The following is a 20044-nucleotide window of genomic DNA, read 5'->3' as shown; positions in this document are numbered from 1 at the left end:
ACAGAAGGGTTAACATACTTGTGTGTGTGTGTGTGTGTGTGTGTAGCTGAACCAGCATCGCCGTCTGACCCGAGCTCAGTCCCACCACGGATCAGAGGAACAGAAGAAGAGACGCAAACTCCTGGCCCGGAAGGTACACACCACTATAATATACTACTGCCATTACTAGACACACACACACAAACACAAAGGTTTTTTGCTCAATGTATTGTGACATTTTTATTACCATGCAACCAACTTCAACATATGTGTGTGTCTGCGTGTGTTACAGAAGTCCAGACAGTCGGCTTATGAAAACGAAGAGGAAACATCTGTCAAATATAACAACAACTCTGGTAAGTAGTACGTAGGGCTGCTCGATTATGGAAAAAATCCTAATCACGATTATTTTGGTCAATATTGAAATCACGACTAAAAAATACACAAAATTATCCAAACGAAAATGTTCAAATCTAAAATAATGTACAGATATGTATCCAGCTGTTCTGCACTTTCTATAAAACATAAAAAAGAAAAAAAATCGATTATGTTCGATTTAATCGTCCAGCCCTAGTAGTACGTATAAATTACATAAATTAATAATATCTATGACTTGTTCATCATAATAACAACATGTATGACTCCGCTGGCTACAGGTTCTGGAGCAAGCTCACCTCCGACATCGCCCTCACCCCCCACACCCCTCTCGGCCACAGGTCTGTCTGCCTGTCTGTCTGTCTGTCTCTGTGTCTGTGTCTGTCTGCTTCTCTGTATGTCTCTGTATGTCTCTGTGTGTGTCTGTCTGGATGTATGTCCGCCTGTATCTCTGTGTGTCTGCCTGTCTGTCTGCCTTTGTGTGTGTCTGTCTGTGTGCGTCTGTCTGCCTGTCTGTCTGTGTGTCTGTCCGTCTCTCTCTCTGTATGTCTGTCTGTGTGTCCGTCTGTCTAGCTGCTCCTGTTGACCATCTCAAGAGGTCAGAGTAGATCTGTTATCAGTATCGTAACTCGCTGGAAGACAAAACCTTTCTACCTAACCCAGGGTACTATATACACATACTACGTACTCCTCTCTACTCGTCTCCTTTCTCCTTGTCTCCTCTCTCCTGACCCAACTTCTCAATGCTGGGTTTAGTACTGTTGTTTTACTGTAGGGTTGAGTGTACTCTGTAACACTTAAATAGTACCGTAGCTTAGTATTTCTCTACAGTACTCGAGAGCAATCTGTATTGCATGGTATGTAATAAAGTGTAGTACTTTGTGTGCCTAGTTTGTATAGTATTGTTTGTAGCATGTATGGTATAATAATAATAATAATACATTTCATTTAGAGGCGCCTTTCAAGACACCCAAGGTCACCTTACAGAGCATATAGTCATCATACATTTTTTAAAAAACAAGACATTGTGGAAAAAATAAATAAATAAATAAACATAAGCAATAAGAAATAAATAAAACAAAAACAAGACAACTCGCCATATAGTATAATACTATGTGTGTCTAGTTTGATTAGTATTGTGTGTAGCATGTATAGTATGGTATGCAGTATAGTCTAGTTTGTATAGCATTGTGTGTAGCATGTAAGGTATGTAGTATAGTACCATTTGTGTCTAGATCGTACAGCATTGTGTGTAGCATGTATAATATAGTATGGTGTGTGTAGTCCAGTGGGTGTAGCACTGTGTGTCTAGTTGACCCGTCTCTCCTCTCTCCCTGCGGCCCCAGAGCATGCACCGTTCTGATGGTAAAGTACTCATGGTGGTGATGATGATGATGATGATGATGATGATGGTCTCTTTAAGCTGCCATGCAACCTTCCTCCAAGCCACCACCTGGCCCCCTTATTACTGTTATGCGTACCACAAGTATACCACAGTATCAGAGTACTACCCCCTGTTTTGAGTACTTCTAAGGTACTTCTAAAGTACACAGTGGTACTTAAAGCTAACCGTGCTAGCAGCTAGCCGTACTAGCAGCTCAGGTACTAACAGCTAGCCGCACTGGCAGATAGCCATGCTGGCAGCTAGCCCTACTAGCAGCCACCCGTGCTAGCAGCAAGCCATACTAGAAGCTAGCCAAACTAGCAGCTACCCAAAGTAGTGCTAGCCATGCTGGCCTGGCAGCGAGCCATACTAGCAGCTAACAATGCTGGCAGCTAGCTGTACTAGAAGCTAGCCTAGCCTAACCAGCGTCTGCTTCACGTCCCTTATAGCAGCTCTTCTTCATATCCTACGTCGTTCTGTGTCAGGGGAACACCTCCGCCCTAAACCTCCAGGTCCTCCTGAATGAGCTCCACCTCCTCCACTACCTCCTCCTTCCGTCTTTCTGTCCGTCTTCTATGTTTTCCTGTCTGTCTTTTCTCAGTCCTAATATATAAATATACAAAAGTTGGTAGGTTCGTTCAGGTAGGAGGTGGGTAGGTTCACCATGGTAGGAGGTAGGTAGGTTCACCATGGGTAGGAGGTAGGTAGGTTTACCATGGGTAGGTAGGTTAACCATGGTAGGAGGTAGATAGGTTTACCATGGGTAGGAGGTAGGTAGGTTCACCACGGGTAGGAGGTAGGTAGGTTTACCATGGGTAGGTAGGTTAACCATGGTAGGAGGTAGATAGGTTTACCATGGGTAGGAGGTAGGTAGGTTCACCACGGGTAGGAGGTAGGTAGGTTCACCACGGGTAGGAGGTAGGTAGGTTCACCACGGGTAGGAGGTAGGGTAGGTAGGTTCACCACGGGTAGGAGATAGGATAGGTAGGTTCACCACGGGTAGGAGATAGTGTAGGTAGGTTAGCCATGGGTAGGAGGTAGGTAGGTTCACCATGGGTAGGAGGGAGGTAGGTTCACCACGGGTAGGAGGTAGTGTAGGTAGGTTAACCATGGGTAGGAGGTAGGTAGGTTCACCATGGGTAGGAGGGAGGTAGGTTCACCACGGGTAGGAGGTTGGGTAGGTAGGTTCACCATGGGTAGGAGGGAGGTAGGTTCACCACGGGTAGGAGGTTGGGTAGGTAGGTTCACCATGGGTAGGAGGGAGGTAGGTTCACCACGGGTAGGAGGTTGGGTAGGTAGGTTCACCATGGGTAGGAGGGAGGTAGGTTCACCACGGGTAGGAGGTAGGTAGCTTCACCATGGGTAGGAGGTAGGTTCACCATGGGTAGGAGGGAGGTAGGTTCACCACGGGTAGGAGGTAGGTAGCTTCACCACGGGTAGGAGGTAGGGTAGGTAGGTTCACCACGGGTAGGAGATAGGATAGGTAGGTTCACCACGGGTAGTCCCAGCGGTCAGTCCAGCGTAGCCATGGAAACGGCCTCAGTGATGCGGCGCTTCGCCCCCACGGCCGTTAACGCTCTTCACGTCCTCCGATCTCTGCAGGACTACAGGCTCCTCCTCCTCCGCCCCCTGCCCCCCCCGCTCCTCCAGGCTGCCAGCCCCCGCCCCTGCCCTCCTCCAACGGGGGGGCGGGCCGGGGGGCCCTCCTCAGCTCCATCCAGGGCTTCAGTAAGGGCCACCTGAAGAAGACGGAGACCCAGGACCACGGCAGGCCCCTTCTGTGACATCACATCCTCCCCCTTCTGTGACATCACATCCTCCCCCTTCTGTGACATCACATCCTCCCATGTACATTTGAGTTTCAATAAAACTAGTAAAAAAATAAAATACACTGACGTGACATTTATTTGAGTTGGAGGAATACAGAACGAGAGAAACCAGAATGAAACTACAAAGAAATATAAATGAAACGGCAGCAACAGAAATGACGGTAACAAGACAAAGTTGTGGTTTGCCTACTGCTCCGTTGTATCGTGATTCACGCTATGAGACAATAACTATCACCGTACCCATAACACACCTGGGCGGAGAGGAGGCTTAAAGGCAGTGGTGCGACTGCCAATTTAGGAGGAGGGATTTTAACCTTTTAAAGTAAGAAATCATGTGGTCCCAAATTAAAGACATGGTTAGTTGATCTCCAAATGTAGCATTGATCTTTTCAACCACAGAAAAAGCATCACTAAGTCAAAGCCGATGCTTTAAGTTCTCTTGCAGGACCCTTCTGACGGCTATGGTGGCAAAGGCAATGGCGTCTTTTTGCCAGAGAAAGGTCATTGCCCGGCCGGTACCGCAAGGATGGCTTTCTCTACCTTTTGGTTGTAAATCTGTTGATCTTAACCCCGTCACCCAATACCCTGCTGGTTTAGAGCGAGTCCCAGAACCCTGGGCTGAATCTGCCTTCACCGCTTGACATCAGTCACATTTTCCATCGACACTCGACTGTATTTTAGATGTCTGGCCTCGCAGAGAAGGATGCAGAGTAGTGAACTGTTTAAAGCTCAGGCGCGCACATATAATGTGAACACTTCAAATTAACTTCAGTATTGAGTTTGCTAGCATGTTGTAGCTTGGTCTCCTTGAGAACTCTCATGATCTCCACCTTGACTTCCTGCTCCCTCCCTCTAAGCCATTGGTTCTCAAAGTGCGGCCCACGGACCAATGGAGGCCCGCAGAAACATTCCTGGCGGCCCGCAATGAGTTTAAAAAAAGACCGCACTTGACCTCACTCCCAGAGGTCCACGGTGCAATGTTATTTTTCACCACCGGGATGCTGACGGCGTTTCCCGCCAATTTTTTTTCCTTTGGCAGCCCTCAGTAAAATGTTGGGTTCCTAGATTGGCCCTCAGCTGTCAAAACTTTGAGAACCCCTGCTCTAATCCATCATACCTCGCAGATCCACCCATCGCAGGCTCTTCTGGGCCCTTACGGCCACACCACAACATCTCTCTCTGACCTCTGACTTTTGCGGATAATAACAACGATCTAATACTCAAATTACAAGAGGTCAAGAAGGACTAGGTTTGAATGATCAAGGCTTTATGGTCACCGCAGAGAGTAACAACATCACCTGAGTTGGTTTGCAAAAGAACTGAGCTCTTCCGCTTGGGATCTCAGAGGTAACAAAAAGAAAAGCTGTTTTTATCTAGACCGATCAGAGCTTCTAATCTATTGGTCCTCTCCCACACATATAGGACCCCCCCCCCCCCCCCCCCCTCATTACCATTTAACTTTACTTTACTAACCCACATGGCATACATTCAAGCATTACATACAAAGAGCTACATGTTAAACATTAATTATATGAAGTTTACATATTATGCATTGCAGTTAAATTAAGTGAGGTCTTTGATTAAAATCCATTCATCGCCTTGTTTATTAACCTGTTCTTAAATCACCATGACCTACCACATGGGTTTAAGAAATGAGCCCTGTGAAAGGAATATTCATTTAAACAGTAAAATATGAATATGTAATAGTTAATGCCACTTTATTTGTCTGTGCCATATACAGTCATAATCTTAAAGCTGGTAGTGTCTGATTTTAGCCGGGGTATGAATTAGTTACCTCAAGTGTAATTTAATTCTACAGAAGACACATTCTGAGACCACAGAAGAGGAACCATGGGAGGGCCTTTCCTCTCACCGTGACGTGAGCCAGCCGTCTTTGAGGGGCCACTTATGCTTAAATGAGGAACACATGTAAATGTCCCTCAAAATGCAAGTACTTGTTGACCAAGGAAAGCCAGTTAATATCAAGTGTTTAACATTTGGCTCCATTATAAATATATATATATATTCTTGTATAATTCATAAGATTACCTTACTTATACTTATTATCTAAGTGAACTGAGAAAAAGACTGATGTCATTGACTACAGAGGGATGTCTAATCTGAGTCTGTTTGCCGGTCCACTCCGGACTGTAGAATGTTGGTTCCTACTACGAACTCTCATCCTCATCCCCCATCACACCTGCGGTGGCCATCAACTGGAAAAGAACTCTGTTGCAACTGCTACTCAAAACCAACTGAGTCATGATGTTACCAGTATTGTCTGTGATGTTGTTGTGCCAAGCAGAGGGAGGTGTCTGGACAGTTGACTTTCTTGATTCTTTAAATTATTTATCTGTTTTGGTTTAATCATGAGTAACCTAATGAGTTTGTTATTTTCTTTATTATAGTAGCCTACACCTGGTTTACTTGTGTATGATTTGAATTTACTTTTATGCCTTTCTTTTATTGATTTAGTTAATTGTTAATGGTTTACCAGTAGATACACTGAATTCTCATTTTAAGGGTGATCTTTAAACTACGTTTAATATGATTAAGAGGGAGGAATGTAGAATGTTGGTGTATTTTAGTGTCTCTCTGTGTTCACATTTCTACTCTAGGAACAGGCCAATGCTTCTCACACTGATACAAGGTGTTATTTCCAACATCTGCCATTTGTTATGTATCAACAAGGATGAACCGACGGTCCTCTGGGACATAGCCAGGGCCATATACCTTATCAAGGCTGAGAGTGCTTCTGTTTACGTGTTATTCATGTTTCTCTTATTGTATAATACTCGCCCCAACCCTTTGGTTCGGTGAGAAGAGGGTTCGACAGCAAAGGAACACGTCTCAACCGCGTCCACTATATTATTCAACGTAAGTCTGTATCTCGCTGTATTACATCCTGGAATAAACCATCTATTCAACCCTCTGATCCAACCTGTGAAAGTGCTTTGATTTCGACTTCAAGAATTACTACTACGACGGAAAATACACAACGCCGAGTCTGTACGAATAGTTTAGAAATAAGCTGAAATCTAACAGGACCCTCGTGTTGAATAACAGTAGAACGAGTCTACAGCCTGCCCCTCTTCCCCCGGCGGGTACATTACTCTCCACTATTATTTTTAACATTTGGCAAATATCCTTTTTAAACCTTCATTATTTTCTACCACATGACCTTGCCTCTTCTGCAGACACAGGGAAAGGTTTAGGAGGTAGTGGGTTAGGGGCTGAAGGGTTAGATGGTTATAGGGTTAGCCTGTTGCTGTTGTTGGCAAGCTGGTCCAGTTTTGAACAGTTGATGTCTCTTCAGTCTTCCCAGCGGCTCATCAACTCAAGCCATCTAATTCAAAGAACACACGTTTCAGTATGAGCACACTTTGAGTTAAATAATTATAAGAATTTGACCGTGATATGTTTAAAATATTTATTTGAATGAAGTAAATGGGAAGGAACGTGATCTGCATACCATCTCACGCCTAGTTCAATTCGAAAAGCTTTATTGGCATGGAAAATATAAATTGATATTGCCAAAGCAGTTAAAAAAAAGAAACAAAAGAAAAAATAACACATTAGATCTACTAATATATATATAAAAAAAAAAAACATATCACTAAAAAATGTTTTCGTCCAAATGTTATGCTGCGGGTCGCTTGTCCTTGGGAGCTTTTTGTAGTGCCGGCATTCCCTTCCGCCTTTCACCTCCACAACATTCAGCGATTGGCTGACGATGAAGGCTAGGCACCCCTGCGTCATCGACGACCATTGTGATTGGCTGGTATCTCTTGTGACGTACAAAGCCCCGCCTACAGGGTAACAGAGGACAGTTCAAAGATGGCGTCTCTGAGTTGTGTTCTCCGATCTGGAAGGGTAAATGATTCGTTTTATTACAGGTTATATTGTAACAATATCATCATCTTGAGTCACATAGTTCATTTTCATGAAATGTGTTTGTCTTCTACAGAATGCTGCAGCGGTTGTCCTGCGGCGGGAGTTCCACAGAAGCGCCCCTGCTTCAGTGCAGGTCTGTCCGCTGTCAGTCCCTCGACTTATGGGCCGGCTGCTCCGTCCACCGGGCTGGAGAACATCAATAATACTGAATATTATTAATAATACTGAATATTATACCATATGAACGTGTGATGAGGCGTGTCTTTGGAGGTCAAGGTAGAAACGGATGGCTGTCACTCACGGCAGAGCCGAGCAGTGTAGTAGACTCGTGTTTCTCCACTTCGTGACTACAGTATCTACCAGGGATGAATGTGACGGCAACTCCAGATTAGAATCAGGAATTATGATTCCACATACTAATAATGAATAAGCTGTGTTTTATTTGTACAAGGATACAAGGTGTTTATATCTGGGTCCATATGAGTGAACTTGAATGAACTCAATGTCTACAATTATGTTGCTCCGTAACTGCAGTATTCTATGTTCTACTGATGTTTTTAATTAATATTTCAGTAGTATTTTGAACAATTTTGTATCTAATGATCATTTGTGCAGTATAATATTGTATGAAAGATTATTTCTGTAGTATTGTGTTCTATAATTAATGAATATTCGGCAGTATTGTGTATTCTATTGTATGAATGAGTATTTCTGAGGTATTGTGTTTTATATTTAATGAGTATTCTGCAGTACTGTGTATAATTGTATTAATCAGTGTTTCTTGGTGCAGGTGACGGTTCGGGATGCCCTGAACCAGGCCATGGACGAGGAGCTGGAGCGGGACGAGAGGGTCTTCCTACTGGGAGAGGAGGTGGCCCAGTACGATGGAGCCTACAAGGTCAGAGGTCAACCCTCACAGTAACCTCAACAAACGACCCATACACCCAGTGACCCATCATCCCCATGCACAAGGTCACTGTGTGTGTGTGTGTGTGTGTGTGTGTGTGTGTGTGTGTGTGTGTGTGTGTGTGTGTGTGTGTGTGTGTGTGTGTGTGTGTGTGTGTGCAGATCAGCCGAGGTCTGTGGAAGAAGTATGGAGACGCACGCATCATCGACACTCCGATCACTGAGGTTAGTATATAGTAATATTATTATACAATTCTATCGTAATAAAGACGTGTTGTTAGATTTCAGCTTATTTCTAAACTGTTCGGACAGACTCTGCGTTGTGTATTTTCAGTCGTAGTAGTAATTCTTGAAGTCGAAATCAAAGCAGCTTGACAGGTTGGATCAGAGGGTTTATTCCAGGATGTAATACAGCGAGATACAGACTTAGGTTGAATAATCTATAGTGGACCCGGTGGTCGATGACTTGTTCCTTGGCTGTCGAACCCTCTTCTCGTGTATCATTGGATTTAATTTGTTAAACAAACTGAATACACAGCCAGGGTGGGGTGTGTCTGTGTTATTTTCTACTGAGGTTGTTCTGTGATGTCACTGCTGTTAAGCCCAACTAACGCCGTTGTGTGTCTTTACAGATGGGGTTCACTGGCATTGCGGTCGGAGCGGCTATGGTAAGCTTCCATCCGACACACCTGTCCCCACACATCTGTAGTCACACACATCTGTAGTCACACACAACCTGTAGTCACACACAACCTGTATTCACACACAACCTGTATTCACACACTACCTGTATTCACACACAACCTGTATTCACACACAACCTGTATTCACACACAACCTGTATTCACACACAACCTGTATTCACACACTACCTGTATTCACACACAACCTGTATTCACACACAACCTGTATTCACACACAACCTGTATTCACACATAACCTGTATTCACACACAACCTGTATTCACACACAACATGTAGTCACACACCTGTGGACACACGCCTCTGGTCACACACCTGCCCTCACACACCTGTACTCAACAACACAGGTGTGTGACAATCCATAGTGTCTTCAACACTGTAGACGCGTGTCATCATAAATAAAAATGTATTTCAAAGCAGGGGAATGTAATGGGTTCTATAGACCCGTAGCGGCTGCAGCTATCGTTATCACGCCTGCAGCAAGGCCCAACGCGTTTGGAGACTGTTTAGCTGGGGGAGTTCATGACTTGAGCATTAGTTTTAACGCTGGAATCCACACAAGGATATCACATCAGCCATTAATATGTGTGGTGGATGCCTACAGAGTGTGGCAGCCACTGAACACCCAGTTGAAGCTTGGACGACACTAAGGACGACGCGTAAAAACCCAGCAGCCACTGGGAGCCTCGCATGGGACTCGGCGCTTTCAGAGTCCAGGCAAGCGGTCAATGTGGATGAGCAGTGGGCCGTTACTAACCGTTGTTGTCGTCCAATGTGTCCCTGCAGGCTGGTCTCAGGCCCATCTGTGAGTTCATGACCTTCAACTTCTCCATGCAAGCCATCGACCAGGTCATCAACTCCGCGGCCAAGACCAACTACATGTCCGCCGGCCGCCAGTCGGTCCCCATCGTCTTCAGGGGGCCCAACGGCGCCTCGGCTGGCGTCGGCGCCCAGCACTCCCAGTGTTTCGCCGCATGGTGGGTTAGCCTGGCACGCCAGCTCACCATGAACCTCACATGTTAGATTAGCATTAGCCTAGCATTAGCCTAGCACGCCACTTCACCGTTAACCTAACATGTTAGATTAGCATTAGCCTAGCATTAGCCTAGCACGCCACTTCACCGTTAACCTAAGATGTTAGATTGGCATTAGCCTAGCATTAGCCTAGCATGCCAGCTCACCATGGGCCTAACATGTTAGCTTATTATTCGCCTAGCTTGGCGTTAGCCTAGCAGGGTGACTTGATATTAGAAGCTTAACATTATCCTAACATGTTCGATTAGCATTTACCTAGCCTAGCATTAGCCTAGCAATGTGAGTTGATATCGGCAGCTTAACATTAGCCTACATGTTGGATTAGCATTAGTTTAGCGTTAGCCTATCGGGGTGACTTGTTATTAGCCAAGGCAGGGTCCCTTAGCCTTAGCCTTAGCCTAGCATGTTTTAGCATGTCGTTGTGGTTTCAGGTACGGCCACTGTCCTGGTCTGAAGGTCGTGAGTCCGTGGAGTGCTGAGGATGCCAGAGGTCTCCTCAAGGCCGCCATCAGAGACGACAACCCTGGTGAGACCCCTGCCCTGCTTATGATGGGCTACATGAGCCTGTTAGCTCAGAGAGGTTCACCCTACTTGAGCCAGTTAGCATGAGTCTGTTAGCTCAGAGAGGTTCACCCTACTTGAGCCAGTTAGCATGAGTCTGTTAGCTCCTACATGGGTCATTTTCAAACTATGGTTTGTAACCGAGGACCATGGGTAGTTAAGGACGCATCGATCATTGGATAGGAACACACCGGTCACCTGATCACTTCTCAGATCAGACTTCAATCAATTGTATAACAATAAAAATGGTTTACTTATAATATCTGGAAAAGGAGTCCTGTATTGATGAAGTATATTCATTGATAAATGTTAACTCTCCCATGGTAAAGACGAGGTGTAGTACCTCCTCGGGGGGCTGATGCCAAAGCAGGGAGCCCCTCGCTACACAGGTCGGTCTCTAAACGCTGCGATCCCCTGGAAAAGGGGTTCCCAAATGCGTACCCCTAGGGGTACTTTGAATACTGGGGTACCATCAATTATTTACCCTGAGCAAGTTTAAGTTCTGAAAGGTAGACAATAGAAAATGGACAAGTGATTGAAATGTAAATCTGTAAACAAGGAGAGGAGAATCTGAAAAATACACATCCAGAAACACCAAAATGTTGTCAGTTTCAGGAGAATACTGTATACTTGAATGGGATTCCCCTCAACATGCTTTGACCCTCCCCAGGCTTTGTGCCTCTTTTTGAGGGGAGAATTTTGCCAACAGTTGCATGAAGCACAGGCCCATGGTTCTCACTAAATTAAAAGTAATTGCACCCTTTTAATGTTCATGTTTACACTGCCAAATAGAACTCAGAAGAAATGTATTGTGCCGGTGGATACTCAGCTGAAAAAATATCTTGGAGGGGGTACACTAGTAGAACAGGTTTGAGAACCACTGGCCTAGAGACGGAGAGCAAGGGGAGTCCCTGATATCGCTGGTTTGGGAGCCCCTGATCTAGAGCGTGCTGTCCCCATGTCTCCCCGGCTCTCCAGTGGTGTTCCTGGAGAACGAGCTGATGTACGGAGTTCCCTTCGAGATGTCCGAAGAGTCCCTGTCCAAAGACTTCACCATTCCCTTCGGCAAGGCCAAGGTCGAGAGGCAAGGTAGGATTCAAACCCGCGTCTTGTGGAAGGCCGTCTGGGAGTTGATTGGCTCTCAGACCCGGTGGTATGTTAATTGGTTAGTTTATTTTCAGGGGTCTACCAGGTAGGGCTTTGACTTTTGCCCAAAAATCATATTCGAAGTTTGTTTGTTTATTAATATTAATATTCGAATATATTCTAATATTTATTAATAGTATTTTGACCATTAAATGCCTTCAGTAAGACCTGGATTGGGCTTCGCGAGGTTTGTTTACCGGCGTTGCTATGGTTACCGGTCTTGAGTGTTCCAACGGTTTATCAGGTTTCTAATAAATCGCTGTCTAATCAATACTTCATTCACTGCCTCTTCCGTGGTCATTACAACATTATGAATAGACTGCGTCGGGTTCTCCGACGTCCCTCCCTCTCGGCCTGCCCATAACAGGTTCAAATATTAAGGGCTGCCTAATATTCGTTCGAATTTTGATTTATTTTTTGATATTCGAATTATATTCGAAGGTTAGGCTAGACAATGGTTACATTTTTTTGGATGGGCACGTAAGCTACAGAGAGGGTCTCCGACAGACTCTCCGGCTATGGAGAGGGCTCTCCGTCTAAGTACAGCACTTTAACATGCACACGCATTTGAAAAGGCACCATCCAGGTGTTACTATCACCGTTGCTGTGAAAAAAAAAAAAAACTGTGCAAACCCATCTCACAACACTATTTCGACAACCCCTGTCTGGGAATTCAGAAATGCAAATTTTATTGGTGTTTTCATTGCTGCTTATCTACGGGTTGAGAAACAAGCAGTTTTTTTAAATTTTCCTCTTAACTATTAACCGTACCGTACCGTGACTTAAAAACCGAGGTACGTACCGAACCGTGACTTTTGCGTACCGTTACACCACTAGTGGACATGTCTGCAAGTCTGCAAGCATGGCTGCAAGAAGGTTAAAGGAATCTACATAACAAAGAAGTCAGTCGATTGGCCTGGCGTCAGTATCAGACATAGTGGCTCCAGTGGGAATGCAAATGTAAACTTTCTTAACCTCTCTCTATTAGAGAGAGGAAGGGATGTATCTTAAGATACAGGGAGAATGTATACAGTTCCTTTTAATGTGAATAGTAATTATATAAACGAGGTCAATATAATTTGTATATTATAGTTATGATTGATATTTCCACGACAGTTAGTGAGGTACATTGTATGTTAATGTGGTACTTGGTATGATAACTAGGCAGTAGATTTGCAGATTCACTCTGGTATGTTAATTAGGTATCTGATTAACCATCCTGGTAATTAGGTAGTAGGTTGTTTGTTTTGGAAGGAGAATGTTTGGTAAGGCTCTTCCTGTCCTGTAGGAACTCACGTGACCCTGGTGACTCACTCGCGCTACGTGAGCTTCTGTCTGGACGCCGCCGCTGTCCTGGCTAAGGAGGGTGTGGAGTGTGAGGTAACGTCCTGTCGCCATGTCATTAACATCCTGTCGCCATGTCTTCCACATCCTGTCGCCATGTCCTCATCCCTTCCCCTGTGAAGCTGCACTCGGTGGTTACCCAACCAGCTGGTTAAACCGACTAGCTGGTTAATAGGCAGGGGCCTTACTATTTGCGGTTGAGCAACATTTTTGACTGCTGATTAGATATTTACCTTCAGGCCATTTAGCGGACGCTTTTGTCCGAAGCGAGTTGCGACAGTTCATGTCACATTCACACACCGACGGCGGTGTCAGCCTTGCCCAAGGACAACTCGACGCTCAAGCTAGGAGGAGCCGGGGATTGAACTAACAACCCTCCGGCTACGCGTCAACCCGCTCTGCCTCGTTAGCTAAAGCTACGTGTATTTAAATTCTGTAAACGTTGCATACGATGCGTGGTCAAACGTCGGGGTCCGCCTTGTGTCCGTCATTGTGTTAAGCGCGGCCGAACAGAGGCCGAACGTGGCTGAAGCCAATGGGCTGGGGCGTGAGTGGCGCCATGGCGCCCCCTGTAGGCGCACCCCAGCGTTAACCCCCTGACGTCCACCAGGTGGTGAACCTGCGCAGCATCCGGCCCCTGGACGTGGAGACGATCGAGGCCAGCGTGATGAAGACCAACCACCTGGTGACGGTGGAGGGCGGCTGGCCGCAGTTCGGCGTGGGAGCCGAGATCTGCGCCCGCGTCATGGAGGGTATGATGGGTCCACATCGTCCCCCCGCACTGACGGGGGGACGCACCGTCTATAAGTCACCTCCTAGTGAAGTTGGTTAACGTAGGTCGTCATGGTTACAGCTTAGTGTTGCCATGGTTACACCCTGGTCAAAACCTGTTTCCATGGCTAGTGTGAGGTTAGTGTGTTTCCATGGTTGCTGCGTTACCACACAGTGTGTTTCCATGGTTACAGTGTGTTTCCATGGTTAGTGTGTTTCCATGGTTACAGTGTGTTTCCATGGTTAGTGTTTCCATGGTTAGTGTTTTTTTTTAATGGTTATAGTGCGTCGGTATGGCATCCGCTGGTTATTGTGTTAACGTGGTTGGTGGTGTTCCCATTGCTATGGTGTGGTTACAGTGTGTTTCCATGGCTACAGTGCGTTCCCATGGTTACAGTGGGTTTCCTCCCCTCCTCCTCCAGGGCCGGCGTTCAACTTCCTGGACGCCCCGGCCACCCGGGTGACGGGGGTGGACGTCCCCATGCCCTACGCCAAGATCCTGGAGGACAACTGCCTCCCGCAGATCAAAGACATCATCTTCTCCATCAAGAAGACCCTGAACATCTAGAGATCAGACACGCATACACATACACACACACACAGCGTAAATGCTGTGAGTATGTGTGTGTGTATGTTAAGAGAACTGTAATTTTAAGCGCTGTGACGGCTGGTATCCCAGCGTTGTGTTAACAGATGTTATGACATCCTCACCCATCACAGGCCATAACTGGTGCCGATATGGCCCCTACAGAAAACAGACGTTCAGTTCCTTTATGTCGTACCTGTAAGATTACTTCACTCCATCCCCAGGTGTCTGAGGGAGGTCCACTGCGCCCCGCCCCTGTTTGATGTTCTCCTAGAGCCGCAGTACTGTATATACTGTCCCGAGGCGCTGATGCTGCTGTTAGGGACTCTGTTACAAGAATAAAACCCTTCTGTCCCTTTGCTCTCGTCTCGCTCGTCTTTGTGCTTTCGGAACCTCGCCCTCTCTCGTGGGGCCCTTCTCTCTAAAGGTCTCCCGGCCGTCTAAAAAAAACAAAACATCCTAACCCACGATGTTAGGGGCCACTCAACCAGGGCCGCGGCCCCGTGCCCGAGCTCATTTGCATGGAATCGTGCTGAATCTTCCTGCAGCACGGAACAGGCAAACGGCCCTAGTGTGAGTGGCCCCTTATGGCGCGTTTCCACTGCAGGGTGCGGAACGGATCGGATCGCAAAGGTGTGGGTCGGGTCGCGTTTCCACCGCCAAAGGTGGGCGTGACCCGGACTTTGCCGTACCCGTTCCGGCCCCGTTCTCGGGACTCCTCCGTTGGGGTACCGCAAACGAGACGAGACGCCTGAAAGGGTCCCGTGAAATTCTAGCTACACCCCCCCCTCCGTTGATTGGTCGACAGAATCGTCACTTCCGGGTGACGCGGGGATAAAAACCAACGAACAGTATCCTCGAGGTATTATTCTGTACAATTAACTTGTCGCGTAAAACGCTTGCTTGGGCGAACAAGGAGGTGGAGACGTTCGTCTGCATTCTTGGGGAGGAAGACGTTTTTTACGATGTTTACGTAGCTGCCGCGGCGATCGACATCCGGCCTACCACAAAGGGTACTGTCAGCAGTGGAAACGCAACCTCGGAACTGAGCTGGGCTATACCGCCCCCTCCCTACCGCACCTTTGCGATCCGATCCGTTCCGCACCCTGCAGTGGAAACGCGGCATTAGTGAACCGACAAGTGTGAGGCCTTCAAGTCTGGAGCCATTCTGGTGACCTCATCAGCTGATGAACGCATCCTCTAGCGACCTCACTTCCTGAAAGTCTCACCCTCTAGTGACTTCATCCCCTGATGAACTCATCAGCTGATAACCTCTTCTCTAGTGACCTCATCCCCTGATGAACTCATCAGCTGATAACCTCACCCTCTGGTGATCTCATCAGCTGATAACCTCACCCTCTAATGACCTCATCTTCTTTAGGGGCTGGGTTATAGAAAAGGGTAAAAGTTTGAGGTTAGGGGTCAGGGTCATAGTTAAGGGGTAAGGGTTCAAAGTTAAGGGTTAGTGTTAAGGGTCATGATAGGGCTGACTCTGGGTATTGGCTGTCAGCCAGGAAGCCAACCATCAATGGGGGACATCAGTCTACGGTCACCCCCCACACATTGATGTAACATGAGAAGGTCCCCCCCCATCCCACCTAGGCCCAAACAACGTTTTCGTAAGGAATTTTTGCATATTCTGAGAGTAAAAGTTCAAAGGAAATTCATAGTGTGTGTGACTGATTTTTGACTATATATCAACTACGTCATATGACTTGGTTGACAGCATTTTTATTTTTATTTATTTATTTAATTAAGTTATTCAGGAATTTCAAAAATACAGGTAGGGGATACTGAGTACAGGCCTGCATCCCTACAGAGCATGATTAACATTTATTTATCTTTGAGAGACTCCATGAATAGAACCCATGTGTTCAGAAATCGACTTGGCGCTTTAGATTTCAAAAAGCCTTTTCCTCGCCCTCTGTATGATTATAATCATTTAACTGAGCTAGTTCCTAAGGCAGGGCAGGGAGGTTGAAGCTTAAAGTGGTCTCTGAGCATCCAAAGAGGGCGAGTTCTGGGTCAGGACAATCATCATCACAATGGAGGAGCAGATGGATACAGTAGTTCGGTCTTTGAATAACGGAGTCTGAAGACGTTTTTTCAAAATAAAGTTTCCAAGTGCTTTTCTTCTAGGACAGCAGAGTCTATATTTCTTTCAACATTTTAATCCTGGACACCCAAAACCACAACCAGAGTCCTTCCATGGTGAAACTATTCGTTCATTATTCTTCTCCCATGCTTACTGTCCATGACTTGTTCACATGATTCTCGTCAATTCATCACAAAAAACAGTATATCAAAGCACATTACCAGGGTGTGGCTCTCAGTTACCTCCATTAATTATGTGTGATTTAACAGTGTGATTTAACAAGTGTAACCCACTTAATCCTATTGGGTTACCGTTATTCAAATAAAGCCCATTGAAAACCGCCTACACCATCTCTAAGCTAAAGATTTTGGGGTTGTGATACCTGGGTAAGATGGGACCCTGGCCCGTTGGTTAGTTGGGGGTCTGTTGTTGGGCTGTGAGACAATGGAAGGGCCATTTGGTGCTAATGGTGCGATCCGTTTGTATGGTACGCCCACCTATACGAGTCGTAAGGTGTGAATCTCCCAGCTGTCTTGGGGCATTGCACGGAGGCACGCCCTTTTTGGTTCACCCTACTCGGTCTACTCTCAGAACAACGAGTGGGAAGGTTGAGATTATGACCAAAAGGGGGCGAGGCTCCGTGAAATGCCGCAAGACAGCTGGGAGATTTCCCATCTTACGACTCGTACGGATGGGCGTACCATACAAATGGATCGCACCATAACACCAGGCCCTCATCTGCTCCGTGGATCAAGTGCTTTAAATATAAAAGGGGGTAAGCAAGACGTCTGGCAGGGAGGAGGAGGAGAACAGGATGAAGGTGAAACATGTTTATCAAATAAAACTGGGGGTCAGACAAAGGGATCCGGCAGGGAAGGGTGTGAGGGCAGGTTAAGGCCTAATCCCATTTCTACCCCTTACCCCTTCCCCTTACCCCTCCCCCTTTTTTTGAAGGGGTAAGGGGTAGAAATGGGATTGGGCCTAAAGTTGTCCTCAACTAGAAGTGTGGGAGTCAGTAACAGGACTCTGCAAGGCAGGGGGGGAAACGGCATGAGGCGAAACCATTCCGAGCTGACTAACAATTAAGAAAATCCTCACCAAGTCTATGGATGACTTTGAAATTAAACATGACGTTAATTTAGCATGTTTGGATTCTGGGCAACCCTTCACTCATAATGACATCAGACTATACATCAATCTCCAAGGGTCTTCTGTCACTCCAAACAGCGAGCCGCCCGGCCTTCTGAGATGGCCTCAAGGAATGGTTATGACATGAAAGAGACTATCAAGAAATGGTTGGCCGTTTGTTAACACCTGTTATCTGATATCTGGTGGTTAGGTTACCCAACCAGCCAAATGGCACGGATTAAGCCCTTTTGAGCAACTGCACTTATATATTCTTTTATGTAACCCCCTTTATTCCTATGTGCAATAACCCCCTGACATCTTGAATGTAGGCCTATTTGCTGTTTTGTTATGTTTGTTATGTGTCTATTTAGCATGGAGCCGTCTGTGAACATTTCACTGCAATGTATTGTGTATGTGACAAATAAAATCTGAATCTAAATCTGATCCAGAATCCTAAGAGAGTTTATTACATAGAGAGGAACCTTTAACTGCTGTGGTTTCAATGTCTAGTCCCAAGGGAGGGTTGTTAAATGATATCTCACCTGGGAATACCCATTGCCAGTAATGGCGCGTTCATGTGTACTGGTAATAACGAGACACCTCGTCAGTGATGACGCTCACGCTTATGTGTGTTCCCGACAGCGACCGTTCATGTGCACTGTGTTCGTAATCTAAAAGTTATTCTTCGTCAGAGGTATATATCACACCAACAGGACTATTGAAACCATGTTGGGCGTGGAACAAAGGTTCCGTGTTTATTGGCGATCATGGAGGCCGCAAGGAATATATTTATTTTCATTCGTGCATAGTAAGCAGCACCTTGACAGATGATGGTTGATTATTTTATATTGAGTAAAACTTTCGGGCCGTTCAAAACTTTTGCCTTGTGGTCCGCTATGTTCATGCGCGTCACTAGTAAACAATACGTCACCAACTCTGTTACCAAAATCTGGCCCAAATTGCCAAAAGGTAGTAGAATCATCAGAGCTTCATGAGGTGTCGTTCACGAGAACTTTCTGACGTCGCATAAAATGTTTTCCCCATAATTCCCAGCGATCTTAACGCGCCATAAATCAAAGTTCCAGCATTGGCCAGTTTTAGATATGGGATCTTGTCTGCATAGTTTTGTTTATTTTAAAGTTCAGGGTCTTGGGGTATATTGAGTCCCAGGTATGTCAAGTTATCATATCCTAGTTAAAATAGTAGAGCATTGAGGACATCTTAGTCTATACTGTCCGATAGAGGCATGAACTCACTCTCACCCAAGTTCATTGTGTAGCCAGAGTTTGCCAAATTATTTTATGAAATCAAACAAGGGAGGAAGCAAGGCTTCTGGGTTAGAGAGGCACAACAATGTATCGTCGGCATAAAGGCTCACTGGCTTTCCAGGTTTCCGATCTTAATACCGCTGATATTTGGGCAAGTCTTGATTGTTATTGCGGGTTTTTGGTCAGGGGGTATAATTGATGAGATATGCCTCCCGATCTATGAGCTAGTATTTTTTTGATGGACTTTTGGTTAAAGTTAATCAGAGCGATAGTCCTGTAACTGATTGGCCTGCAACATAATTCTGAGTTTCGTATGAAAGGCCTTTTAGTGTTCCCAACCAAAAATCTGTCAGGGCTTGCCCAGAGTCAAGTATTATCCTTGCTGACTCATCCAGTTTTGGTTAGATAGATTGTTCATCCAATCACCTGCCAAGTATTTTTTGAAAGTGCCTGCCCCTGTACAGTTTTCGAGGAAGACTTATCTATTTCTTCAGGGCTTGCGTCCAACCCCGCCCCCATGACCATGTGTGCTTATTGGTCATTTGTCCTGGGTTTCTGCCCGACCGATCTCTTAATATATTCTGCTTGTTTACAAGTTTAAATGTCAACGGACAGCTGGATCACATTCAGGGTGACATATCCACCTGACCTTGGCACTGTCCACTGTGTGTGCTTCGGACAGTTCGTCACACTGAGCTCCGCCCCTGCTCTGCTCAGCCCTCTCTGCTGTTTATGCTTATATGCATGTGTAGGACAAACATGTATATGGGGAATATATTTTTGTCTTTGTATGTTTATTTGTGTGTGTGTGAGTGGGTGATATTGTGTGAGTGAGGATGTGTGTGTGTGTGTGTGTGTGTGTGTGTGTGTGTGTGTGTGTGTGTGTGTGTGTGTGTGTGTGTGTGTGTGCGTGTGTGTGCATCTGTGTGTATTTGTGTGTATATATGTGTGTGTGTCTGCTTGAGTGAGGTTTTGTGTGTGTGCGTGTGCGTGTGTGTGTGTGTGTGTACGGTGAGCGAACCACCTTCTCCCAAACAGGACA

General features: G+C 45.9%; 2 protein-coding genes and 1 long non-coding RNA gene across 3 annotated transcripts in view; 2 read left to right on the top strand and 1 right to left on the bottom strand.

The window, feature by feature from the left end:
- The window catches only part of pxk (PX domain containing serine/threonine kinase), a 12319-nt gene extending 8690 nt beyond the window's left edge, over positions 1-3629 (top strand). The window contains 4 exon segments of the mRNA XM_060069124.1: positions 47-133; positions 272-335; positions 636-695; positions 3341-3629. Of these exon segments, the coding sequence (XP_059925107.1) occupies positions 47-133; positions 272-335; positions 636-695; positions 3341-3522 (393 nt within the window). The 3' untranslated portion in view covers positions 3523-3629.
- Positions 3439-9377, bottom strand: LOC132470471 (uncharacterized). Its single transcript, XR_009528647.1, has 4 exons — positions 9308-9377; positions 9104-9137; positions 7040-9070; positions 3439-6913 (listed from the first exon to the last, which is right to left on the bottom strand). It is a non-coding gene; the product is annotated as an uncharacterized LOC132470471 (long non-coding RNA).
- pdhb (pyruvate dehydrogenase E1 subunit beta) lies at positions 7366-14871 on the top strand. Its single transcript, XM_060069118.1, has 11 exons — positions 7366-7440; positions 7535-7594; positions 8252-8359; positions 8530-8592; positions 9000-9035; positions 9855-10045; positions 10535-10629; positions 11643-11753; positions 13099-13190; positions 13765-13906; positions 14348-14871. The coding sequence occupies exons 1-11, from the start codon at positions 7405-7407 to the stop codon at positions 14491-14493; spliced, it is 1080 nt and encodes a 359-aa protein (XP_059925101.1). The 5' UTR covers positions 7366-7404; the 3' UTR covers positions 14494-14871.
- The last annotated feature ends 5173 nt before the right edge of the window (positions 14872-20044 follow it).

The sequence above is a fragment of the Gadus macrocephalus genome, chromosome 13 (genome assembly GCF_031168955.1).
Source record: "Gadus macrocephalus chromosome 13, ASM3116895v1".
Taxonomy (NCBI): domain Eukaryota; kingdom Metazoa; phylum Chordata; class Actinopteri; order Gadiformes; family Gadidae; genus Gadus; species Gadus macrocephalus.
The sequence above is the reverse complement of the archived record's forward strand: the minus strand, read 5'-3'. Positions and strand labels throughout refer to the sequence as shown.